At 47.2% G+C, this 26,455-nt stretch overlaps 2 protein-coding genes and 1 pseudogene across 4 annotated transcripts; 1 reads left to right on the forward strand and 2 right to left on the reverse strand.

Annotated features, from left to right (window-relative positions):
• The window catches only part of LOC125720865 (germinal-center associated nuclear protein-like), a 167,756-nt pseudogene that overhangs the window by 95,412 nt on the left and 45,889 nt on the right, over window positions 1–26,455 (reverse strand).
• On the reverse strand, window positions 6,854–8,976 carry LOC125720890 (germinal-center associated nuclear protein-like). The gene is made up of 4 exons (XM_048996798.1): window positions 8,822–8,976; window positions 8,454–8,633; window positions 8,208–8,358; window positions 6,854–8,113 (listed from the first exon to the last, which is right to left on the reverse strand). The coding sequence occupies exon 4, from the start codon at window positions 7,936–7,938 to the stop codon at window positions 6,907–6,909; it is 1,032 nt and encodes a 343-aa protein (XP_048852755.1). The 5' UTR covers window positions 7,939–8,113; window positions 8,208–8,358; window positions 8,454–8,633; window positions 8,822–8,976; the 3' UTR covers window positions 6,854–6,906.
• Window positions 20,794–23,333, forward strand: LOC125720894 (uncharacterized). 3 transcript variants are annotated; one of them, XR_007385585.1, is made up of 3 exons: window positions 20,794–21,019; window positions 21,762–22,587; window positions 22,750–23,333. XR_007385585.1 is itself a non-coding variant. In XM_048996804.1 (2 exons), the coding sequence occupies exons 1-2, from the start codon at window positions 21,012–21,014 to the stop codon at window positions 22,477–22,479; spliced, it is 726 nt and encodes a 241-aa protein (XP_048852761.1). In that variant the 5' UTR covers window positions 20,794–21,011; the 3' UTR covers window positions 22,480–23,333. The 3 variants fall into 3 exon arrangements, 1 of the variants encoding a protein (XP_048852761.1); XR_007385586.1 differs by having other exon boundaries at window positions 20,794–21,105; window positions 21,762–23,333; XM_048996804.1 differs by having other exon boundaries at window positions 21,762–23,333.

Here is a 26,455-nt window from a genome sequence, read left to right on the forward strand (position 1 = left end):
TCAAGAGAAATGCTATAAGTAAAGTAAGCGAATCCCACGCGACACCTGTTGTCATAGACACGGTTAGTGTCACACCTTCCTCTAGCCGTTCATAGCTGGCCCTGTGCCCAGCCTGCCCTGGGACCACCACCACCAGAGGAAGGGCCTGTGGCCAGGCATTAGCCTGCTGGATCTGCCGGAGCTGCAGCAGGGCGGATAACAGGAAGATGTCCCCGTCTTCCTCATCAGCCCCGGGACTGACTGCCGAGGGCAGCAGCATCAGCAGGGTGCCCATGCCCATCAGCCCCTTCCGCTTCTCCAATGCCAACTGGCCTTCCTCGCTGAGGGGCCCGCGGGCCACCTGACCCACAGTGAGAAACATGGCCTCACTTCCTGCACTTGCACCCTTCGCAAACATCTGTGTTACCACAGGACCTGCTAATATCACATAGTGCCAGACTATGCTAGGCTATGTTAAGCTATGCTAGACTAACATTAATGACAGAACATGCAACACAGGGGCATGAAGCCTGTCGATATTCATCGGCAAGTTCCCCCCTATCTGCCACACCTTCACACACACGTGCACTGTGTGCATGCGCTCCCCCACGCTCCGCAGGCCGCTGCTGATGCTCAAGGTTTGCATGTGTCCGTTGGGGACCATCTCCCTGTGTTCTTGCTTCTCCGAGTTACCGAATTTGGACTCCAGCCATTCTGTCAAAATCCTGCATCAGAGATGGGAGGGGGGCACAAATGTAAGCTCCAGGACCTCTAAACCCAACTAACACCCAATCCCTCCCCGAACGACACCCAGTTCCCCCACTTACTGGTTAGCAACACTGGCATCTCTTTCATGATCACTTGGCAACAAGAGGGCTGCCTTCCAGAAGATTGTGTCAGATGGGTTCGAGACGCTTGCTGCCACCAGACTGAGCAGGTCCAGTGGCCCCCACACAGATTCGCTGAAGTGGATGGAGATGTAGATGAGCACATGGAGAGTGATGGATGGCTAACAGCTACTCTACAGTAGCACCATACCTCAGGAGCTGCTGGTAGAACAAGTGGACCTTCATCTGATGCTCGGTTTCCCTTCGCATCTTCGCCAACCTGCAGAAGGCAGCAGAGTGTCAGCATCGGTACACTTAACACTACAGCAAATCAATGGCCAGCAAAATAAACGGACAGGACGGAAGTCATTTTGGGAAGTACTGTCTAATTCAGCAGAGGTGCCCCGATCCAATATTCAAGATACCTAATCAGACGGATCGGACATCGGCCACATGTGACCGATCCATGTTCAATAATTATTTAGTTATTGCCAGTCTATTTCTTCTTATACTGAGTGGTACAATCAAATCGCACAACAGCTTTCCCCCCTTTTTTATTTTTTGTGGCATTCAAGCTGAACGTTAACGCTTCCTTGGTTTTTTGACACTCAGTGTGTGTGAGTGCAGTGACTTCCCCTGCTATGACGTCATGTGCATGTCCTTTGTAGTGGAAGGATCAGGTGATGGTAGCAAATGCAACTTGCATGCTTGCGAAGCAAACTAACATGTCTAAAACCTGGAAGAATTTTATGCTTGAAACAACCAGTAGCACAGCGATTTGCGATCTTTGTAAAAACAAAGTAACATTCAGTGGAAAATCCCACTAATAGTGCACTCAATTAAGGCAATGCAAGTAATATGAAAAAAAGCGATGGATTTGGAAGCCAGCTTGGGCTGTTTTGCGCACTCGCTATAGCTTGATACACGAGGTGCTGCTATCACAGTGAAAAGTGACGCATGCCACTTGGGTGTACTTGTGAAGATATTCAAACAACTGCAAAATGTCTCAAAAATGCTCAATACAAGATGCACAAAAGAGGTGGAACAGTATCTTATGTATGTTTCTTGTGGGCTAATTAAAACTTCTTTTTCATTTGTATTTACTAGCTTGGAAAAAAAAAAAGAGCTTTGGTACTGGATCATACTCATAATCAGCCAATACCTTATGTTCAGGTATCAGGATTATATTGGCACTGAAAAAGTGGGATCGGTGCACCTCTATTATGAATATTATGTCAGCATTATTATGCTGTGAGAGAGATGTACCTGGTGCAGGAAACAGAGAGGTCCCCAGCGTGCCCCAGGTTGACCACGCCCCGGGCCAGCCTGTCCAGGCAGGGTGAGGGGGGGGCACTGGGGGCCAAGGCCTGCAGCCTGAAGCGGGGGTCCACACAGCCAGGGGCAGCAGGAAAATCACGCATCTGGTCGCTTCAGCTGCCTGCGCACGGCCACCACATCACGCCACCTGCAACACATGCACAGGGTGAAGCCCGGTTGTCGGCGAGCATGTGGGCAAAATATCTGGTCCCCTTACCACTGCCCCTTACCTTTTGATGAACCTGCGTATACTCAGAAGCTCTGCTTCCAGGACGTCTTGGGCCAGCAGGGTGAGCTCACCACACAGCGTCTCCTCCAGCAGTACCTCACACACGTCTTGTGAGCTGCGAGCCACACATTCTGCCTGCTCTTCTTGGGCACGCCTGGCACGAAGGGGCATGCGTTCAGCCTATATACAGTTATCTGAACACTCTCTATGACCTCTGATCCCCCTTGGCTCACCAGTACCTGATCTCTGTTGAGGCAGTCTCCACGATGCAGTCGCGCAGCACCTCCTGTGTGATCTCGGCACACAGTGTCTTGCTGAGCCGGGCCAGGAGCTCCTCGTGTTCCTGCTTTCTCCTGACAGAGACAGGCCCATCAGATGGCACATCCCCTCAAAATGCACCCACCCCTCCTCCCCAGCCCAGACAGGTGAGGCCTACCTGGCTTCCTCCATCCTGCGCTTCTCCTCAGCGATATGCTCCCTCTCTGCCTGGATCTCGGCAGCAGAAACCTCCCGCAGCATCTGCTCCACCACCTCACTCAGCACTGCCTCCACCTGGCCGTTGCACATGCTGCAACAACCCATCCACATCACCAAACTGGTGTTGGTTGAGTGTATCAACCCTCTAGAGGCCACTGCTCCCTATCTGGCTCACGCTCCTACCTGAGTGCAGCAGAGATGTACTCGGCTCCGGTGGCAGCCACGTCAGCCACCTCGGCCTGCACTACCTCCTCCAGCATGGCCTCTACCTCCGTGGCGATGTCCTGCAAGGGGGGGGGGGGTTATTTGTCATTACTATGGCAATACCAACACACTGCTACTGGGTTGACACGCAGCAATGAGCAATCTATCACCTGCTCTGTGTAAACGGGCTCCGGTGGGGGAGGCGTAGGTGGGGCGACTGGTGGTGCCTCCGACGGAGATGCCCCAAGTGCTCCACTCTCCTCTCTACCAGGGAGGCCAGCTGACTCCGCTGGGTCGCTCGGCATCTTGGATCGGTGCTGGAGGGCCCGCGCATCCAGCTCAATGGGGGGCCTCTGAGGGGAGGCTGCTACAGCGTGGGCAGGAAAAATGACAAAATTACAATCAGAGGCCAGAAGGTGGACGAAGCGTAACAGTTAGCGGAAGGTGGAGTGCAGACGCACCAGCCCTGGGCACACTGCCTGCCTCCGCTGGCTGCCCATCCCCACAGTACTTGTTGCGGCTGTCAAAGCTGTTGACGGGTGTGTGTTGGGGTGGGTTGGGCAGTGGCGCGCCGTTGACCACTTGGCCCACCAGCACCTCCCGCTTCCTTGCGATGGCCACAGAGCGCTTTGGACGTGGCTGGATCTCAGGCTCCTGGTACGCTGTCCGTCTTAGCTCCACCATGCTAGGGGGAGGGCAGAGCTTCAATAAAATATACCACCCATCATAGATTAGCACCCCCATCAGAGATAAGCCACCCTGCCCCCAACACAAAAGGGACAACGAAGCACAGCCCAGCCTTACCCTGCATCGACCGCGAGCCCATACTGCAGCGCGAGGTCCGAAGCCTCGCCGGCATTCTGGAACATGAGCATCCGGACCAGGTCTTCGACCGGGAATGTGGTGGAACCACGGGAGCTGTAGGCCACATTCAGGGCCCGCAGAGCCTCACGGCGCACCTGTAGGGGGCACCAGAGCGGTCCAGGTAAGTGAGGTATTGGGGCTGATGAGGATGTAGGGAGCGGAGCAACGGCTCCCCCACCTGGTCGAAGTAGCGGTGCAAGATGCAACCAGCCAGATACGAGGCCACCTTGACCAGCTTGAAGAACCTCACGAAGTTGTTGCTGTTGACAGCGGCAAAGGCCTGGACGGCAAACTTCACCTCCGGAGAGTTTCGGAGCTCCGCCCGGAATTGCTGCACCTCCCTGCAGGTAGGGAGGGAATGAAATGTCAGCTGGAGAGGTGCCACGGTGACACGGGACACCGACTGCCGGCCAGCCACCCACCGGAGGATGTCTCCATCATTGAGCTTCAGGAGCACGCTGTACTGCCGAAACTCTGCCTCATGAGGGCAGTAGATGTTCTTGCTGGCCAGGTCCTGGTACATCTCCTTGAGGCTCTGCAGGCATTTGGTCAGGTTTTCATTGTTGATCTTAGCATCAAAGGACATCATGGGCTCCTGGCACAGGTGGTGTGCGCAGTGGATGTGGAAGCGGGCGCACTTTTCAATAAGGGACACCGTAAGCGGGTCGCACAGGTGCTGCTGAGTGATATCCTGCAGATGGCCCAGAAAAAGGATCAGGGCGAGGCCCGCAGGGCACAGGAATAATGAGACACGGACTAATGTTGCTCACCTTCCGGATACCTCGTGTGCGGTTCCACACAAAGTCATACCAGTCACGGTAGTTGTCCTCACCCTGGTCCATGACCTGGGTAACCAGGTAGTTCATGGTCATGTTCAGCACAGTAAGGGGCCGCAGTTCATGGGGGAGGGGCTCCTCCTGGTCAGCAGAGGACCTGCTGTACTCCTTAATGGCAGCAGTGTGGTCCACCTGCGTGGGGTGCAGAGGGTGATTTGCAGCCTGTGGTCTGTCAATTCATGGCGGGGAGGGGGAAGCATTAGGAAAGAGGGGCAGGGGTGGTGATACCTTCTCCGTGTTGGGGATGACCTCAAAAGAGCTCAGTTGGTTCCGGGTCTCCCTCATGTAACGCTCCTTCTCCGGACACATGTCAGGACACGTACCCACAAACACCTTGGACAGATCCAGGTCGGTCCTCTTGGGCCGAGCTGTGCCAGAGGAGACCGTGTCAGCTGGCGATTCACTTTGGGGTGGGAGGGGGGGGTGGCTCAGCAACGTGACCCTAGGGGGACCTACCCTGTCGCAGGATCTTGTCCCGCTGCTCTAGCAGACGATACTTCTCCTCTGCGGTTTCAGCTACCTGGCCAATCAGGTGGAAGAGGGGAGAGGGGAGGCTGCTGGCTAGATGTTCGGATTCGAGGCCGTCTGGGCTGGGCTCCATCTGCGGCTCACTCTCAAACTGCAGGGCCTTTGTCGCCAGGGGTTTCTTGGCTGGTGACCTGAGAGGGACAGACCAAAGGCTGAAGAGCTTCTAAAAGCTGGCAAAACCTGGGCTCCTTTGAACACCTGGCCAGTAGGGGGCATAGCAGCCAAAGAACTCAGTTTGACTTTAATGTCACGAATCCGAGCCTGAGGTAAAGAGTTTCATTACCAGATGACCTAACATAACTCAAGCTGCTTGAAAAAAAAAACAAACAAAATGTATACATAATAAAAAACCAGAGTGATCCAGATTTTTTTTTTTTTTTTTAAAGAACTTGCATTGGGTTTCAAAAAGGTGATTTTCTTCCCTAACTTAATTTAATAAAGACCCGGCCATCTTATTGTAAAATTGAGTTATTTACTCTTACGGTAAGAGAATGATTTAAAGACAAGATTACCCTCTGGATAGGGATGAGCTGGAGGACCAGCCGGAGGTGGATTTGGAGAGGGCTTTGCAGACAGGGGCTGACTCAAAGCCTCCTGCCTGGCTCTGAGGATCAGGGTCATCTGGAGGCCTTTGGCCCTTCTCTCCTGGACCTAAGAGACACACAGAACCAGTTCATCGAAACAGCTGACATGGGAATGAAAGGCTGCAACGAGTCACAAAGACCCCGCCCTGGCCTTGGCTCGATGCACAGATAGAGAGCACCGTAATAGTCACTCACTCTGCTTCTTCCTCTGCCAGAAGATGGTGAGCTCATGCCTGCGCAGCAGTTTGCCCTTCTTCTTGGCTTTGGCAGCAGAAGCCTGAAAGATACCAAAAGTCAGTGAGGAAAGCCCGGGAGATCATGGACGAGACCACAGCCTAATGAGTACAGCGACCAAGCCCCCCCCCCAAAGGTGTGCAAAGCCATTGCTCACATGGTCGTGGAAGTGCACTATGGCCAGGTTCTTCTGGGGCCTGCAGAAGATCCGCTGCACACGTCCGAACTGGCGGAAATGTTCCCCCAGGATGTCCTTGCTGTTAAGACTGGCTGGAATGTTCTTGCATTGGAGCACCATGGCTTCGGAGGGTGACATCCCCCCCAGGCTGTCTGTGCTGTCCAGGCGGCGGGCACGTCTCACTGTTGATGCTGCCTCAGTTTCGGGATCTGTGGCAAGTGTCACAGAGTTCAGTTTTTCAGACTATACTTGGCTTCGAACCCAATGTGCTTCTTCCTGGGAGTACTCACCCAACTCCTCCGCCCTCTCAAGGACCTCCCGGGTTGGGGCCTGTGACCTTGGCGGCGTTGAGGGTGAGTGGCTGGTGGTCGGTGCCATCGAACCCTGGTGCTCCGCCTCCCCCCAGTCTGGCTGTGGCTCCTCACTCCTCTTCGGCTCTCGCCGGGTCTGTAGGGCCGGTGTCTTCAGGATGCTGGTGAAGGCACTGCGAAAGATGCTGCTGACAGGCCCCCGGCCCCGGACCAGGGGCCTCTTGGGAGGGTGCCTGGGGGCGGAGTCAGCACCAACTTGGGGCTCCTCTGATAAATGCTCCACCATCTGCTCCTTCCGCTTGGTACCCTTAGCCGCTGCCTCCCCTGCATTCTCCCCCTCACCGCCCCCCCCCACGGACCTCACCAGACACAACCCCAGCGTCAGTCTTGGGTTTTAGCGGACCAAAGCTGACAGCACCAAACAGTGGCCGGGGCTCATGGAGGCTAGAGGCAGAGTACCTGGAGACAGAGGCGGCCTGGGAGGTCCCCCCACCCAGGCCACTGCCAGCACCAACGGAGGGTGCTGCTGGTTTCGAGAAGCTGAACTCCTGGGTGGTGCTGGGATGTGCATCTTTGGTGGGGAGGATGCTGCTGGACACTGCGATGGGCTGTGAGAAGCTAAAACCTAATGCTCCAGAAAGGAACTCAGAGGCAGCAGGAGCAGGCCCACTGCTGTCCATACTGGTAGCGGTGGTGCTGGATGGGCTGGAACCAAAAGACTCGGACACAGCCTGGGACACAGCCGGTTCAGGACTGGCGCTATAAATAGGTTTGAACACAGCTGCGTCTGACGGCTTGAAGCTGAACTCTGAGGTGCTAAATCCGCGGCCCTGAACGCTTCCAGGGGAGAATACCGAAGAAGACCCTGTGGACAACTGTCCGAATCTCAGTGGTTGACTAGACCCCGAGGAGGGGGGAACAGAGGAGGCGGAGATAGCGTTAGAGCCGCCGAAGCCGGGTGTGTGCTGAGCAAATCCGCCGGTCTGTCCGAAGGCAGAGGTCTGGGGAAAAGCCGAGTTCTGGTTAAAGACAGAGCTCTGACCGACCCCGGCCGGCTGCCCGAAGGAGGGCGGCGGGCCGAACCTGGTGTCGCTCTGTACAAACGACGGGGTCTGACTCCCAGAACCGGGCATGCCGAAGGTCGGGGCCTGTCCAGACGCCGTCCCGCCAGGCTGCCCGAAAAGGGATCCGGTCTGGCCGAAGGCAGACGATGTACTGAAGAGCGAGGTCTGGCCGGTGCCCTGGCCGAGGGCAGGCGGCTGCACGAAAGGGGCGTTCTGCTGGCCGAAGGAAAAGAGCCCCGAGGTCGGGGCGCGCGGAGACTGAAACGCTCCGCCTTGTGTTCTGCCGAAAAGCCCAGACGGATTCATTGTGTAAAAAGCCCAAAAATACGGCCTTCAAAAGTCGAAACAGAGTTCTTACAGCGCGGTAGATTTCGGCGTCCTTCGGCCTGGGAGATTATATCCGCGCCTGTGTCACATCTGCGGAAATATACAAACTGGCAGCTCCCCTGGCCTGGTCACTGCGGACACTGCGCTCCTTCTGCTACAAAAATGGGCACAGAAACAGTCTCAACTAATGAGCACAGGGTACTTGGGGTCTTAAAATGTGAGCACCTGTGTAGGCACAGGGTCAATACCAGGGCAAGTGCAGGTGGGGCAGCCATCTTTGGGGAGGGCACTACGATCTCCGGTACAGACAGTAACGAAGAAGGCAAGAAAAGTGGTGAGGAGGAAGAGGAAGGGCCCAGGGACTCGACGTCAAGCCAGGTACGCAGCTGGTCCTCGAACCTGCAGATCCAAGTCAAACAGGAAATGGCTCAATGTTTATGCCACAACTCACATGAGAGAGTACACGTGTGTAGCATGTCTGTTCTCTGTCAGACCTGCGGCTCTGTTCTTTCTCCTCCTCAATGCGAGCCAGGAGGTCCTGGGGGCTGGAGGCAGCATCCAAAACAGGGGCAACACCGGATCCGGACTCAGGGTCCTCAACCATGCTGTGAAACAGCTTCTGTTGAAGACGTGGCCTGGCCAGTCGAGGATGAGGCCACATGCTCTGGTGACACCTGCAATGGCAGAGACTTTGGATAAGAAGCCAGTATTGTACACCACTCTTGGGGATATGAGCAAGACTGGAAGCTGATGGCTTTCCCTCTTCTTCCATTTAATAGTAAATAATATTCATTAAATCTGCAGGTCACTGTTAACAGTCTATCTGGAATGCGTTAGATTTACATGGCTGGCTGGCTCTTACCCTGCCTTCCCCTGCTGCTTGTCCCTGTGCGTCTGCTTTACGGCATCCACCCAGCAGGACGGCGGTATGAAGCCCTGCAGCCCATCGCTCAGGAAATACACCGGGATTTCTCCGTCGTCACTGATGACATCTGAAGATGGTGGGATAGGTTCACACCTGCATGGCATCCCCAGTAGGCCCCCCCAAACGTCAGACCCACCCCACCCCCCTCACCTTCACTCACGGGGCACCCAGGAGGGTGCTGTGAGTTGGTGCTCTACACAGAGCATGACAATTTCGTCCCAGGGCACCTCCCAGAAAGTGGGCTCCTTGTCCGGCCCCCCACCTCGGCCCACACAGTCCTGACGCAGCCTCTCCAAAAGGTTCTCCAACTGGGACATAAGGAGTGGCTGGCTGTGGCGGGACCATGGGATTTGAGATACGTACTGGAAGATGGAGGCAACCAGCTGGCTCCAAGGAGCTGGGTGGGGGGAGCGGTGGCAGCAGCAGAAATTTAAGGAAACAGACTAAGAAGCAGCCACTTAGCAAGAAGTCCGAATTCCGAATCTGAGGCATGGACATACCCCCCACGGCTGGCAGCGGCCAGTCGGGCAGCCGCAGGCTCAGGACTGCCCCCTGGAGCCACTCCAGGTGCTCAGCCGAGTTCCAGAGCAGATGTGGTAGGCAGTCACCACCCCCTGGCACCGAGAACTCTGCCACGGGCCAGGAGAGGCCAGCCAGACTCGGGGACGACACAAGGCCAGCCAAGAAAGCCAGGACAGTGTTGTAGAGGCCGATGACGGGTGCAGGGCCCTGGGAGGGCAGTCCCGCCATGTCATGGTCCCTCCGATCACGGTGAAGCCTACCAGCAAACTCGCGGCAGAGCCCGGCCTCCACAACCTGCACCAACGTCTGCGAGACGAGCCGGGCTGGTGCCGTGGAGCGGGCAGCGAGCCACCTGACGGCATGGCGGATCTGCGGGGATACGGGGGTGATAGTCAATGGGATGGTTCAATCTTACCGAGGCCAGCGACAACATGCACACTCACCTGCTCGGATCCTTGGGGTTCGTTCGTGGTCTCGGGGATATGGACGAACATGTACTCTGAAATCAAACCTTCCTCAATGAGTGTCTGAAGCATCAGGTCTTACAGGGAAAGGAAACCGATGGTCAGACAGGAGGAACAAACCAACTGTATTAGCTCTGCATACGTAAACATAGCCTCAAGAGAAATGCTATAAGTAAAGTAAGCGAATCCCACGCGACACCTGTTGTCATAGACACGGTTAGTGTCACACCTTCCTCTAGCCGTTCATCGCTGGCCCTGTGCCCAGCCTGCCCTGGGACCACCACCACCAGAGGAAGGGCCTGTGGCCAGGCATTAGCCTGCTGGATCTGCCGGAGTTGCAGCAGGGCGGATAACAGGAAGATGTCCCCGTCTTCCTCATCAGCCCCGGGACTGACTGCCGAGGGCAGCAGCATCAGCAGGGCGCCCATGCCCATCAGCCCCTTCCGCTTCTCCAATGCCAACTGGCCTTCCTCGCTGAGGGGCCCGCGGGCCACCTGACCCACAGTGAGAAACATGGCCTCACTTCCTGCACTTGCACCCTTCGCAAACATCTGTGTTACCACAGGACCTGCTAATATCACATAGCCTAGCATAGTCTGGCACTATGTTAAGCTATGCTAGACTAACATTAATGACAGAACAATGACAGAACACAGGGGCATGAAGCCTGTCGATATTCATCGGCAAGTTCCCCCCTATCTGCCACACCTTCACACACACGTGCACTGTGTGCATGCGCTCCCCCACGCTCCGCAGGCCGCTGCTGATGCTCAAGGTTTGCATGTGTCCGTTGGGGACCATCTCCCTGTGTTCTTGCTTCTCCGAGTTACCGAATTTGGACTCCAGCCATTCTGTCAAAATCCTGCATCAGAGATGGCAGGGGGGCACAAATGTAAGCTCCAGGACCTCTAAACCCAACTAACACCCAATCCCTCCCCGAACGACACCCAGTTCCCCCACTTACTGGTTAGCAACACTGGCATCTCTTTCATGATCACTTGGCAACAAGAGGGCTGCCTTCCAGAAGATTGTGTCAGATGGGTTCGAGACGCTTGCTGCCACCAGACTGAGCAGGTCCAGTGGCCCCCACACAGATTCGCTGAAGTGGATGGAGATGTAGATGAGCACATGGAGAGTGATGGATGGCTAACAGCTACTCTACAGTAGCACCATACCTCAGGAGCTGCTGGTAGAACAAGTGGACCTTCATCTGATGCTCGGTTTCCCTTCGCATCTTCGCCAACCTGCAGAAGGCAGCAGCACTGGTTGTCGCGTTGAATACAGCCGTCTATGGGAGCGAATGCGTCAACAGAGCCGCCATCTTGGGACGGGGTAGAGCTCCTTTTAAATGAATGAACGTCTATCAGGGACAAGCTGGCATTCAGAAATAAAGAACCATAAATGGGCAAATTTGAGAAGCGATTTTTATTGTCTTGGTTCATTATAAATGTCAGACATGTATTTACGACCGAGCCACGAGTAAATCGACAGAGAAGCGGGTTTTCTTAACACAGCCTACTTTTATGTTCAAAATGTAATGCACATATAGGTATTTTTTCATTCTTCCATTCGAAATAAACATACACTACTCTCCTACTACATGCAGAACAATGCAAATACAAAACACAACAAAAAAGGCCAGCAATGTTAGCTGAAAGACCCTGGTAATCTCCATGATAAGCCCCATTGCGTTACCACTCATGCATTTATGCAGGCCGGCCCGTGGCATTGGCAATATAGGCAAATGCTAAGGGCGCCATTCATCCAGGGGGTGCCACAAACGGAGGAAGAAAAAAGTGTAACATTCCACTATTCTTAAAGCTAGTTGGTATTAATGCGTCTTAATATGAAAAGAACAAGCCCACATGAATTTACCTGCTTAGCAAAGCCTATTAAGTAATAATAATAATAATAATGATGATGATGATGATGATGATACGTAACTTTCCTATGAGCCGCCCCCCCTTGTAACCTCCCTCAATAACGAACACAAGTTGATCTCTGATCACGGGCATTTATTCACATATCTATCCGGTCGAGCATGCCGTGAGAACTAGATAAAATAAAGCACATACATCAAAAAATGAATCAGTAAAAACACAGGCATTTTCCTAAAAATAACCAAACACAAACCTAAATAGGCTACAGCTTGCTCACGCCATTAACTTATGACTGCAGCTCATACAATAACTCCAATATCCATGAATATTGACGTTATAACTTAAAACACTTTCTCAGCCGCATAACAAATGCTGCACTTATAACTGAGCAAAACGAAAATGTTACCAGCAAAACTGACCAGACCTAAACCCAAACGCAACATTAGTTCCGCTATAGTTTCCCTACACCTGGGGGGGGGGGGGGTGCCGGCGCTGATGCTCGCCTAGGGCGCCTCATCAGCTAGGACCGTTACTGCATTTAAGCATTTAGCAGACGCCTTTATCCAAAGCAACGGGCATTTGTATAGACTTGTAGAGAACTATAGTCAATGAACTGTACACAATACATTTTCCAGACAAGGAAAATACTTTATTATTTTTTTTACATTTACGGTAATATGAAAGATGAACATCCAGTTACCTCCTTTTTGGAAAAATAACTATAGACAGGGCAGGTCTATACACACAGGCATCTTGTATATATTTGTCAAGAACTATAGCCAATGAACTGCAATATATACTGGTGTCAGTACAGAAGCTGTGTCTTTCCTGTGATGTGGGGGTGGGAAGACAGAGGCTCTGTGTCTAGTATTTAGTATCCTTATAACAGTACTATTTTACACAGTTTCTTCCTCAAACTGCTGGTCTGTAGTTGGAGAGTATGTACTTTTGCCACATGGTCTTCTCTCAACTTGTGAAAGCAAGACAAGTGAAATTAAATTGAAGCGATGGTTGCCAATGCCATCTTGAGTTTCAGCAATGTGATCACAAAGATTAAATATATCCTGAAAACCTACATCTGCTTTCACAACCCTGTTCAACAGAGACTGGATGTTGGAGGCTTGTCTGATGCACTGCTCAGCTGAGCCAATCGCCTTTAATTAATTTAATTAATTAAATTAAACTTAAGTTGCTTCAAAATATTGTTTTAGTTTTGTAATTGATGCAATTTAAGTTTTAACAATAGCAGTCAGTGGTCAGAGACTTTTGCACAGTGTCAGTAAAGTAGAACAAGTTTATCCACAATTTCTACAGATTCAAATGAAATAATAAATTGATCATAACTTACAACTTGGAAGCCATTCTTGAGAAGTTGTTCAACAAAAGATGAAATCTTCAACAGAATCTGGAGCTCTTGTCTCGCTGGAAGCAGAGGTAGAGTGACTTTACATGTGAAGGTCTCCTCTCCTTTGGCACCTTACAGGGTCCTCGTCACCCAGTTTAATTTGCGGTTTAGAAGCATTTTTTTAAAACATGTTGGGATTCAGTTGCAGCGCGCTGACTTTGTGTGTTTCGGGGCATATCTCAGGACGGCAGGATACCAAAATGGCGAAAAAAAAAAAAGTTTACGTCATCAAAATGGCGCCCGTGATTCTCTTTGGGTCCTAATGACCCAGTATTCAAATTTAATGGGATTAGGAGCGGAGCCTGCATTCAACTACCATGAAAAAAAAACAACTAAATACTAATCAGATATGAAACCAAAGCGCTATGGCAATGCAGAAGGGATGGGGCTAAAGGTATGAAAGAATGATAGCTAGTAATAAACAGCTAAACTTGTAATAAAAAGCAGGCTCCGAAAAGACAGCCCACTGTGAATACGCTCAGAGTCCTAAGGACCTAGGATTCAACTTACCTAGTATTTCGCCGAGCTGGGCCTCTCCAAACGCTAGCACCGTGCAAAACCCTTGCAGCACCGTGGAAGACTCTCTCACTCCAGCGGGGGCGGGTCCGTAAAGAGATCGGCTGCCGCTTTCGCCGAGCTGGGCCTTTCCAAACGCTCTCACCGTGCAAAAGCAATGTAGCACCGGAAAAGACGCATTCACTCCCGCGGGGGGGTCCTCTGGGCTCGACTGCTGCTTTCCCTGAGCTTCCCCAAACGCTGTGCCAAAAGCCTTGCAGCTTCTGAGCAGAAGCGTCCACTCCTGAACTGGGGGGAACAACGGGGGAGGGGGTTTCGGCGCTCATGCAGGAATATTTTGCGACTTTGCTTTTCATCTGGGATTTAGCTCTTTACATAGAAGGTAAACATTGTGCTCTGAAATATCCAGAATGTTGCAAAATAGCAGCGAAATGTTTTTGTTTTGAAATGGGCTGGGGTGTTTGTATCCATTTAGTTTCGTTCTTTGCATTCCCCGTACACGTGATAGCTTTATGGCAGTAATTACTCTGGGCGCCTGCCTGTCTGGGTGGTCGGCTTCTTTTATCTTTTGTCAGTGACCAAATGGTGAGCTAGCAAGAGGTACTAAAAATAGCTTTACAGCAGGGAAGGACCAGGCACAGTTACTGAGCAGAAAACGGTCAAACGGTGGCAAAAAGCAACCAAATATATAATGGCATGCCCTTTTTATTTTCTTTTAATAAATTGTTTTTTAGAAGTCAGCATATTTTATACAACAAATTATGCATTTTGCATGACAAATTGCAGTTCAGAGTGTTTTCGAGGCTTTGGAATAAACAATTACCCAAATGTCGGGAAAGCCCATTGAAATGAATGGGAAGCGAGAGGCATAAAGCACTTTGAGGGGCTTGCGCAGTTACTTGGAGCGTTATAAAAGCAAACCATTTGAATATGTTTGCTCTAAAGAGATCCAAATTCATAAAAAAGTACAAGTCGCACTTACTTTGACCGGCTTTCCACGGTCTATGTCGACATCTAGTGGTCAAAAAAAAGCATTACATTACACATAAGGGATGACTTTTTGCAGTAAAGACGACATTTTTTGTATTCGCAAATTTAAAAAAAAAAATATTAATAAAACTATTAAAATTGGGTCACGAGGACGCGCAGCAGAATCATAGGATGGTGAAATTTGAGGAGCCAAAGTTAACATACCATTCTGACCGCGTCCCCCACCTCCGCCCCCCGTAGCCCCGCCCTTCAGTGTCACTGTGAGGGACACCTTGAAATTCAAATGTGAAAGAAAGTAACTTTTAAAAATGATAAGAACTGAATTTATATTTCTAAATAAAGTGATAAATCGATAGTGCAGTTGTAAAACTTCTGCACGACTTCGCCACCACATCACATTTCCATCCATCCATCCATTTTCCAAACCGCTTATCCTATTGGGTCGCGGGGGGTCCGGATGCTAAGTTATGTTGCTGCTCATATACATTTGATTTATGTCTGTCTTTGCCATTTAAAGACCATGTTGTGACTCGGGCAACTTTAATATAAACTACTGGAGCTGAAATATTCTCAGTTTTACAATCCCTTGATTAATATGGAAGATCGTAATTTAATATAAACAGAATGGTAATAATGAAAGTTTGCTTTCTTGTCACAGTAATCTACCGCAACGCACCGCATACCATCGGAAGGCTACTGCGATTCTGAGCAACATTGGCAATATGATCCATTTTTTTCGCCGCTATTACCCTGAAATTTCTGACTGAAATCGCTACCCCGCTCTAACGCACACTAGGACTCACCCACTCTTCGCAGCGAGCCAGCCTTAACTGGAAACTGCCCCATGGCCGAGTGGTCTCATTCGCCCGACTCAACGTAAACAGCCTTCCGAAGTAAGGTGTATTCTGTTCTCCGAAGTAAGGCGTGGGTTCGAATCCAACTTCCGACAAAAGTTCTTCAATCACTACAGCAGCAACTGGTTAGCTCTAATTGCTTTCTTTTATTTTTGCGTTTCAGGCAAAACTACATAACACTTAAAGACACTTCCGGCATGTAAATGGAGAACGAAATTATAGTTATACCGAATCTCCTACACACAATACCAAGGTTACCAACTTTGCTCAGCTGACCGGAGTCAGACGTTCAATTCGCCATAACCCGGAACTTCATCAGAAGTAGTTAGAAAATGGATGGATGGATGGATGGATGGACGGACGGACAGATCAATAAAAGTACAGGACATCCATTTTACAAAGAACCGTCAACACTAAATGTGTGCACTGGTCATGCTCCTGGAAATTAAACTTCTTTTCTGAAAAGCAGCATGTTCATAAATTAGCTGCTGTTATACCTTGGGGAAACAAATGCAGATGAAACTGTAAAACAAACTGCAGTGGCAAAACAGTTCTGGCTGCCCGCCAGCCCTTCTGCCTGTGCTGCCCTGCCTGCCTACCCTCCTGCCCATGACATCCTGTCGGCGACATGCCACAAAGCAACCCTTCTTTGCCACAGGAAATGTCTGGTGCAATTTCTTTTTTAATTGTACATGTCAATTGCATAATACCTTAAACTAATTCTTTATTATTTCTATCATCATCATCATCATCATCATCATCATCATCCTGATAAGTATTTCATTAGTATTCCACGGTATTTTGATTTTTCAGGAATCATTGTGTGTACTGTATACTTTTAAATTAGTTTGCACTATATGTAGTGTCTCTGCACCTGTGCCTTACGTACTTGCTGCAGCTTGCACAACAACTTCTCTCAGGCATCAGTATAGTTTATCTAATGCAATATTTGTTGTTTGTTTATTAAGTGGTTTTAGGTATTTTGTGTGTTCCACTTAATTTAGTGTAATTAGTCCTAGTTGACTCAGGTTTAGTTTGATATTTCCTTCTGTTTGTTCCTCTGCATCATGCTACTGTCATAACATGTCAATGTCTTACCTAACTTTTGTGCATTATGTTTTGGAGAGAAAAAAATCATGACTTTTTTTTTTAGATTCATCCACTGATTCTATCACCTCTGACACATCCCCCCTCAATATTTGTTTGTTTGTTTGTTTATGTATTTGCTTGGGGGGTGGAATTAACAAACAGAAATAACTGAATGAATCAGGGTAGTGAAAAACATTTATAAACTTATAATTTTGGTATTGGTATGATCCTGTTCTGGTTAGTTAGCCGAGGGAGTAAATCATCAGGAGTTTCATCTCTCAAACTCCTACTACACTCACTCAGCATCACAGTATGGACTCCCCAATGCAACTGATCTGCACGTACTCTGGGAGGAAACCTGGTTCGGGAACAGCACCATGCAGGACAGACGAGCTCTACAGAGGGTTGTGCGATCAGCTGAGCGCACCATCTGCACCGAGCTCCCTGACCTGCACTCAATCTACAGCAGGCGGTGCTGGACCAAGGCCAAGAAGATCGTGAAGGACCTCAGCCATCCCAATAATGGACTGTTCATTTCATTAGAATCTGTAGAAATTGTGGATAAACTTGTTCTACTTTACTGACACTGTGCAAAAGTCTCTGACCACTGACTGCTATTGTTAAAACTTAAATTGCATCCATTACAAAACTAAAACAATATTTTGAAGCAACTTAAGTTTAATTTAATTAATTAAATTTTATTTTAATATAAATGTAAGTAATTAGTCAACATGTTTCAATAGCTATGATTATGTACATTACAAACCTAAAATAATATTTTGAAGCAGCTTAAGTTTAATTTAATTAATTAAATTTTATTTTAATATAAATGTAAGTAATTAGTTAACATGTTTCAATAGCTGTGATTATGTACTTTACTCAGTCTAGGAGCCATCAGGATATGCAAATGTTATTTATCCAAACCACTGTGAAACGAACAGTGTTGATGATGACTGGACTGTTTCTTTATTCAACTAAAAGTAATGAATCAAATCTAATCTTTATTTATGACTTTTTTTAATTTTATTTTATCCCCAGTGCTTCGAGCAGGCATTTCCTGCTCTGCCCCGTGTGCAAGAAGACACAGCCAAGCCTCTCAGTGCATCTGGCTAGGGTGTGCATGAAGAGGTCTTCGAAAGAGGCCATCCAGGAAGTGATGGAGAAGGAAAAGCAGAATTCCCTTGAACTTCTGCAGTGGGGCAGGGTCTTCAGCTACAGGCTGAACTTCAGCTACATTATGCCTGTCAAAGTGTGTCAGCTTAGCCATTTCAGAACCTCTGCTAAAATCATCCTAGTATTTGTAACGACCATCCAGTGCAGCCATGTATTTTTTGACTTGGCCACTAGCACACCTCATACAGTACAGCTAGTCAATCTGTCACTGACTTTTTAAACCAGTATAATTAATTATTTAATTGAGCTGTTGGTGAAATTTAACAAAATCATGGAACGGCTGAGGTGCCGCTGGGGAGAAGTTTGGGAACTGAAGCGGTGTTCATCTAGCCATCCAACTAGATATCAGTAACGCTTTAGAAAACAGAAGAAGTTATTACTAGTTTTTATTGTGTTACTCTTAATTTGCACATGTTCTAATGTTAAATTGTGTCATTTATTCTAAGTCAAAGTACACTTGCTACCCAGATAAACAGCTTTAAACATTTCTTTGGACTGCCTAAGACTTTCACACAGTACTGTATGTCTTAGAACATAAGAAATTTACAAATTAGAGGAGGCCTTTCGGCCCATCAAACTCATTTGGGAAGAACTTAACTAATAGCTCAGAGTTGTTAAAATCTTATCTAGCTCTGATTTAATCATCTCTCGCAATATAATATTGGGATAATTTATTCTCTTCAGAGGCCTCCATAGAATAGTGCATCCATCCCCTCACTTATGTTCAGACAGTCAGAATAACAACAGCATCATCAATTTCACAGCTAGATTTAAAAATTGCTTTAACATAGAGTGATTACAGAAAAAAAGGTAAACAAATATTAACAAGATTATTAAAACGTAATAGACATATTCGTCATTCAGACATATTGCGCTTTTTTAAGAGCAGAAGGGATACATTAAATCACGATTATATTTTGTCCATAATATATATATATATATATTTACATATATATATATTTACATATATATATATATATATATATATTTACATATATATATATATGGTGGTGCAGTGGTTAACACTGTTGCCTCACACCTCTGGGACCCAGGTTCGAGTCTCTGCCTGGATTACATGTGTGTGGAGTTTGCATGTTCTCCCCGTGTCCTCGTGGGGTTTCCTCCGGGTACTCCGGTGTACCCCCACAATCAAAAACATGCTGAGGCTAATTGGAGTTACTAAATTGCCCATAGGTGTGCATGTGAGAGTGAATGGTATGTGAGTGTGACCTGCGATGGGCTGGCCCCCCATCCTAGGTTGTTCCCTGCCTCGTGCCCATTGGGAACTGGGATAGGCTCAGGAACCCCCGCGACCCAGTAGGATAAGCAGTTTGGAAAATGGATGGATGGATGGATGGATATATATATATATTTATAATTTTACATCATTATAAATGAGAACTATAAGTGATTGCTAATTACTGTTAACTAATGTCCTGTAATCAGTGGAGGCACACGGACACTTTGGCCAGTTATCCTATTTCTTCAGCGCCAGCCCAACACCCAGCACCACAGACAGTGACCTGTGTTACTGTGACATCTGGTTCCTTCATTGGCTCTATTTATTTTTCTAGAAATAACTAATTGGCTCTTCCAGACTATATGAAGAGAATATTTTATTTTTATTTAGACTAAGAAACTACAGAAAATCAGCTCTGCATGTGATCTCCCCTTTACTGCTCAAGGAGGGCACACGCACATCAACAAATATCAATGCAACAATTACAGATGAACAATTTCTCACAGCTTCAGAAGAAGTCAGAGTTCTGTGTAATTCAGAAATTGTCTAAGACCTCTGCTAGAACATTTTCTGCACTTCAAAATAAATGACACCTGGGTCCATTAAAAGAAGGTGATGCTGCCTGAACCACCAGCCAAGGCTGGGAGGAAAGGGAGGAACACTAGTAAAATGAAGGAAGAAAAGCAGCCCACCCTATCTCATGGTCACGGATACAAAAGTCAGGGAGTGTTATGAAGAAGACACCACACTTAAGACCATGGTTTTATGCAGTGAATTACACCAGAGAGAACTTTTGCATTTTAACTGTGTTACGTAACATTCCTCAGCCTTCATTTTTTTCCACAGAATGCAGGACATAATTTACGGTGCCAAACAAAACAGCGGAACTGCATTGTAGCCAATTATTTGTTTCAGTAGTTTTAAGATAAATAGAACATAAAATGGTTGTTTTACTTAGGTAAAAATCCAGTTGAAACAGACTTTATTTTAAAAAAGTTACATTGGCTTTAAGTGATGGCACATGTCGCTTGTGTTAATACTGCTTTGATTTTGAGGATGAAGTCTGAAGTGTAGGTGACATGCAGAAGCATGCAATTTGACGTTTGGGGATTGTAGTTTTTAATGGGACAATTTGAATAAGGAATACTGGTGATATGCTTTTTAAGGGGACAGCACACGAAAATTATAATACAGAGTATTAAAAGAACCGCTCTTTAAAGGAACTGAATTATCTTAGTGTATTTTACATCACAAGCACTCTCGGTCCGTTGGGGAGTCCGTCCCACTGTACTTGGAGAATGCTGCCATGCATTAATCATAAATTTCATTCAGTTGTGCGACAGAAGTTCCCTTCTAATGTTTTCTTCAACATAACAAAGTCCCACGGTAACAAAAGCGCTGAGGCCAGGATCGTTAATTGCAATGTGGGGAATGCAGACCAGCTGGGGTGGGGGATCGTGCTCAGTCACGGTAAAAGGCAAACGGGTAAATTGTGAATACGCTCTTAATCTAACTACAGCTTCTTGAATTGTGGGAGGCGTGTGTAACATAACGTTGTTCCACATACCAATATCACTACGTATCGGTATCGCAAAACAAAGTTTTAAATGTTAAGATTCTGTCATTCTGAAAATCAGAGTATTTAAGACATTATGTTACATAGCGATTTGTGGAGATAAATGCCCTCGGACAGTAGCGTTCATTTCATATTAAGTCTCTTTAAGTCATTGTTTTATGTTATGCAGGATGAATGTGCGAATTTTAATTAATCATCCTTTAAGGGTTATATGCTTACGGTGTTGTATACTATTCTCGGTGAACAAGTTAACTTATAAAAGTCTGTTCCTCTAATTATAGAATAATATATAGAATAATTATACAAGAGCTATTATTATTTAATTGTGTGGGCCGTGTTGCTTGATTACATTTGACTCTTCGGCACGTGGGACGCTGCCGGTTTGAAAGACGCAGCTTCACTTGTTTTCTGCACCAAGATGACGAGGTACGTTGCTTTTCTGCTCCCATTTTATCGGATAATTTTTCTTATTTAGTATCTGTCAAATTTGCATGTATATCAAAATATGTTTGGTGAGTAAAGTCAGTATATTGCTTTTAAATAAAGTGTTTTGTTCCGGGGTACAATGTTAATTATATTTAAATTTTATGCGCAAAGTGTAGTTGATATTTCGCTTTTCCGCGTGCGCTTTACTGCGCTTAAGTAAATAATTGCGCTTGCTTGTGAGTAAATTAGTTCATTGCTTTTAAATAAAGTGAATATTGTTGCGGGCTACTGTGTTGGTTATATTTAAATTTTATGTGCAAGTCGGCTAGTTTCCTGTGCCGCAAAGTCTAGATGATATTTCACTTTTGCACGTGCGCTTTCCCGCGCTTTCATGTTGCATTCGGAAGAGGATGCGGGTGGTTGCGCTCGGTGCTGCCTACAGCAATGATATTCCAGCAGACCAGGAGAGGGCAGATGTATTGCAACAAACACAGATAAAAGTAGTGAAGCAAGACCTGAAAAGTTTGTTTGGTGACTAAAATCAGTATATTGCCATTTAGTAAAATTTAAAATTGTTCCAGGCTTCTTTCTTGATTATATGTAAATTGTATGTGAAAGTTAACTAGTTTCCTATGCTATAATGCAGTTGTTCATTGCGAAGGTGTCAGTGCAGAACTGAATTCCATGTGCCAGGAGTGACTGACAGCTCTATTGTATTGCTTGTGTGTTTTTCCTCATTCAGAAACAAACGAATTGCAAAAGCTGTCAGCTGGAGCAACGATCGATACTGGGCAACTTGGGACAAGTGGATGGAAGTGATTGACTGGGAAGATGAGGAAGAGCTGTGCTCCCCAGCAGAATCACCCTCTGACCAGGCTGACCGTTCCATCGTGTCACACACCCGAAAGCCAATTGCCAAGGCAGTTAGCTGGACGGATGATGTGTATTGGGCAGCCTGGGACAAGTGGGATGAGATCATCTGCTGGGGTGAAGAAGGAGAGTGCTCCCCAGCAACTCCACCCATCAACCAGCCTGGGAGGGATAAGGGGTTAGACATGCATGGGTTAGAGGTTTTTCTGTTAAATGAAAGGACAGTCTCCATAAAGCCTGCAGATGACCACCAAGACAGGCTGAAAATAGGAGCCGTAGTGGTCGACCTCTGCCAGTTTGAGCTAGATGGTGTAAATGATAAATTTGAAATTGTCGAAATACAAATTGGAGAGGTCAAATTGGAGGAGACTGCAGAGAGGGGTTTTAATTCAGAATTTGAATTGGAAATTATGGATGTGGAGATAGAGGTTGTAGACAGTGAATTCCAGCTGAATGCTCTTAATTGGGAAATTGCTGGAACTAAAGTGGACAAATTATTAGTGGAACACCTGAACATAAATAATCTAGAAGCAGGCAGTGTGAAGGTGTCCACATCAAATGGGAATGTGGTATATGTCAATGGTATGTGAGTGTGTTTGGTAATGATGGGTGTGAATGGTGTGTGTAAGTGGTGTGTGTATGAGAATGGTGATTGAATGGTGTGTGTGAGTGACAGGTGTGTGAATGGTGTGTGTGAGGTAATGGCATGTGTGAGTGAGTGTGAGTGGTAATGGCGTGTGTGAGTGAATGGTGTGTGTGAGTATATGGTGTATGTGAATGGTCTATGTGTGTGTGAATGGGGAGTGAATGGTGTGTGAGTGACTGGTGTGTGTCTGGTGTTTATGAATGGTGTGTGTGAGTGAATGCTGTGTGAATGGTGTTTATGAATGGTGTGTGTGTGAGTGAATGCTGTGTGAGTGACTGGTGTGTGAATGGTGTTTATGAATGGTGTGTGAATGAATGGTGAGTTTTTGTGTGTGTGTTTGTGTGTGTGTGTGTGTGTGAATGATCTGTGTGTGTGAGCCTGCCCTGTGATGGGTTGGTGTCCCATCCTGGGTTGTTCCCTGCCTCGTGCCTGTAGCCTCTGGGATCCATCTGACCGCCTGTTCCAAAAGGCAAATTGATCCCCACATCCCTGAACAGGAGAAGCGGTTTTAGAAAATGGATAAATGTTCCCAGAGGTGTGAGGCAACAGTGCTAACCACTGTACCATGCATATGTATAGGATATGTAGAAGAATACCTGTTGCAGTTATCTGATGTGTGTGTTTTTCACTCTCCCTGCCGGCCCCTGGAGGTTTGGGCTTCCCCTTTGAGTCTGGTGCCTCCCAAGGTTTCTTCCTTCTAGGGAGTTTTTCCTTGCCACTGTCGCCTATGGCTTACTCACTGGGGGCTTTGGGTGGGGGTGCTCTAAAGCGCTTTGAGACAATGTAATGTTGTGATATCGTGCTATACTTTGTTGTGTAATTTTCTATTTACTCATGCAAATAAATAATTGTTTGATAACAAAAAGCACTTGTTTCATTCTTTTTACTGCGAGCATATCAGTCACTTCCCTTGTGCTCCTGCATTCAAAAATGAAAGTTTGTCCTGCCCTGCACTTAATTGCCATGGATTCTACGGGAATGCAGACCTCTACTTTGGTGGAATCCTGCTGTTGTTGTAGATGGTCTGCTCAAACGCTTTCACATTGTGTACAAGCAGATTTGTTTCTGTATCTCTGTAGAGAAGCATTCTTTTCTTCTACCTGGCAAATCCACAAATATAATAGCAATCCACCAAGGTGCAAGTGCACCTAGCTCTTAAAGAAAATGTTAGAAAAAATTAGTTTATAGCATGTTTAAACCATAAACACAGCAGTGACTGAGTACATCCCTTGTGGACCAGGCGCCTGGCTTTGACTATTTTTCTGCCATTAAACTAGCAAAGGTGGCTTGGCCATGACGTAAAATAACTTGTGCCTTTAAATTGTTAAAAAAAAGTCCTGTGTGTTGTAAAGTGAGGTATGAAACAGATACCAGGTCGTTTCAGTAACGGTCAGCGTACGTTTTCTTCATGTGATTTTGTGGTTTCAAATGTTTCATTGGAATCAATAGTATTTGCCAATTCCAGTTGCCAGGTAACTTCAATAATTTGAATAGAATACATGATAACATTTTAAACTAGATTACAGTTAATTGTTATTTTTCTGTTTAAAAAAGACAATTGCTGTAATTTACATACGACAAAACCTGTAAAAGACATTTTGGAATTCTTTTCTAAATGAAATGAAGGTACTTTGTTACTCCCCTTGGGGAAATTCTATTTTCACCTACCCCATTTTGCCCTACTTGACACATGGGCACAGACGAAGGTGACAGCAAGCCTGGCAGCAAAGGGCAGCCACCTGTAGGGACACCCATGGAGCTGGGGGTTTTACAGTGATTAACAGCAATTTTGCAATACTTTTCTGGCAGTTTTTTTTGCTAGGAATTTACAGTCAATTCTACACTGAAACAGACGTCATTCCTAAGCGCAGCATGGACTGCTTCTGGACACAGTATCAAATGCGACTTCCAGAGTCACTTGAGTAAGCTGGAGATGCTACATCCCCGGGTAAGATTACCTGCAGTAGGCAGCCTACCAAAAGAGGGCCTTTCCTGTTCCCTTGGTGAATTAGAAAACCAGTGGAGAGAGCTCTCCTGTTGCAGTTTCACAGAGATGAACAACATGGAGAACTTTGGATTGAGGTTTTGCAGTATGAGGGTGCTGAAGGAAAAAGGAGTTTTAAAGACATTGGTCTGCCTGTACTGCAGATTTTGTCTCTGCCCATTTCAGATGTTCATGTAAAGCGTGAATTTACTAATGTGACATTCCTTAAATATAACCACCGAAACAGAACGGTTGTAAATTTGCTGTCCAGATTGGTAGATGTACAACTTGGACTGCAAAGAGATGGACTGACACAGAGGCGGAGCTATGGATAGGCCTGGGTGGGATTGACAGCTGGGCCCACCCATTCAGATTAATGAAATTACATTTTTTATATATAAATTACCGGCTTCTAACTGTTCCTATACATCACTGTTGTTACTGTGGCAAGTACAATAGAATGTGTGAGCTCCCTCTAGTGGTGCTCTAGGTAGAACACCACAGTCGTAGGTGTATTATTGTTGCAGTCACCATGTTGTAAATATATAAGCCAATTTAAGAAAATTTGGGGTAATGAGTTTCACTCAGAAGTCCATCCATCAGCCACTTTTCCATATTTAAAGGCTGCAGGAGGATGCTCACATGGAAAAAAAAGACTAATTCATTTCTTTATCCAAAACTATTTCTTTCCTCATTCATTAAAACGAAAAGAGCTTTAACTTGTGCGTGCATTGCTTCATTTTAAGCAGCATTATGGAGTATCATTGAAGATAGAAAAGTTTATGAAGGGTCTGATTTTCGACATCTTTTACTCCTGGTTTGGGCTATAAAATTGGAAGGAGTTGCCAAACATGACCGTGCAGGGTCTGCGCTGTTCTCATCTGTGAACAGTGTGTGGGTTTGTGGGTCAGGCATAAATTTGGGGGGAGGGGCTCCCTCCAGCATTAAAATAGGGAGATATCCCCCAAAATAATATAATTCTTCATATTCAAAAAAGTACAGATAAAATTAATCTATCTCACCAGTTAATGTAAAGTTTTTTCACCCCAAGCACACCTACCCTTCCCGAAAATGGTTTAGTCTGAAGTCCTGCTCTGGGGTACGTTTCCTATACCACGATGCACTTTGCAAAAGACAAATATATATCAGGAAAATATATAGCAGGAGATGAAAGAAAAAAGATACATTCTGCGGGCCATGGCTGCTGCCGCCTGGCAGAGGGTATGAGGAGGAAGTGCAGGGACGATGTCAGCATCACCAAAAGGATGGTTGCAGCACTCTGGAGGGAGCAGGTGAGGTGGGCTGGGGGGAGCACCAGTCTGCATTCTCTCACTCCTGGGGAGGACCGAGTATTGGCCATCCTAGATCTCAGAAGCACTTGAGGGAGTCCCGGGGTGCATAAATCTCTGTAGTCTACCCACCTCCCAGACATCTGTGCTTTCTACTCCCCAGCCACTTCCTCTTGGCCCACCAACATTTGTCCCCCTGTAGTGTGATCACCAGGGTTCCTCAATGTGTGGCACCTCCACACCTGGCTCCTCTACATCAGCCATCCCTCCTATAGGCCCCTCTACATCAGGGCGACACTGTCCCCTGAGTCCCCAGAATACCTTTCAGTCTGGTAGATCACCAAACCCCAACCATCCTGCTTCCTTGTCACCACACGCCCCTCCTTCCCCCCACGCACTCAAGCCCACTGGTGCAGAAACATTCGCTGCCAATGTAGTGAAGAGCTCCTCAGGTCTGAAGGTGGAAAAAATATCTGTTCTGAGGGGCATCCGGGAGGAACCGGCAGCCCTGATGGAGCAGTATGAAAGACACCATAAAGAGGTGATCGCCTACCGGAGAGAGACACTGGCCTTACTGGCCCAAAGGGTCAGGAGGCCCAGTGTGACAATATACTGTATCTCCCCACCTCTTAATGTCAAGGGCGCCT

Source organism: Brienomyrus brachyistius, unplaced genomic scaffold (genome assembly GCF_023856365.1).
Source record: "Brienomyrus brachyistius isolate T26 unplaced genomic scaffold, BBRACH_0.4 scaffold27, whole genome shotgun sequence".
In the NCBI taxonomy this organism is placed as follows: domain Eukaryota; kingdom Metazoa; phylum Chordata; class Actinopteri; order Osteoglossiformes; family Mormyridae; genus Brienomyrus; species Brienomyrus brachyistius.

Excerpts from the sequence above, each read along its gene's own strand:
- LOC125720890 (XM_048996798.1), bottom strand. The coding sequence starts at position 7,938 with ATGAATCCGTCTGGGCTTTTCGGCAGAACACAAGGCGGAGCGTTTCAG.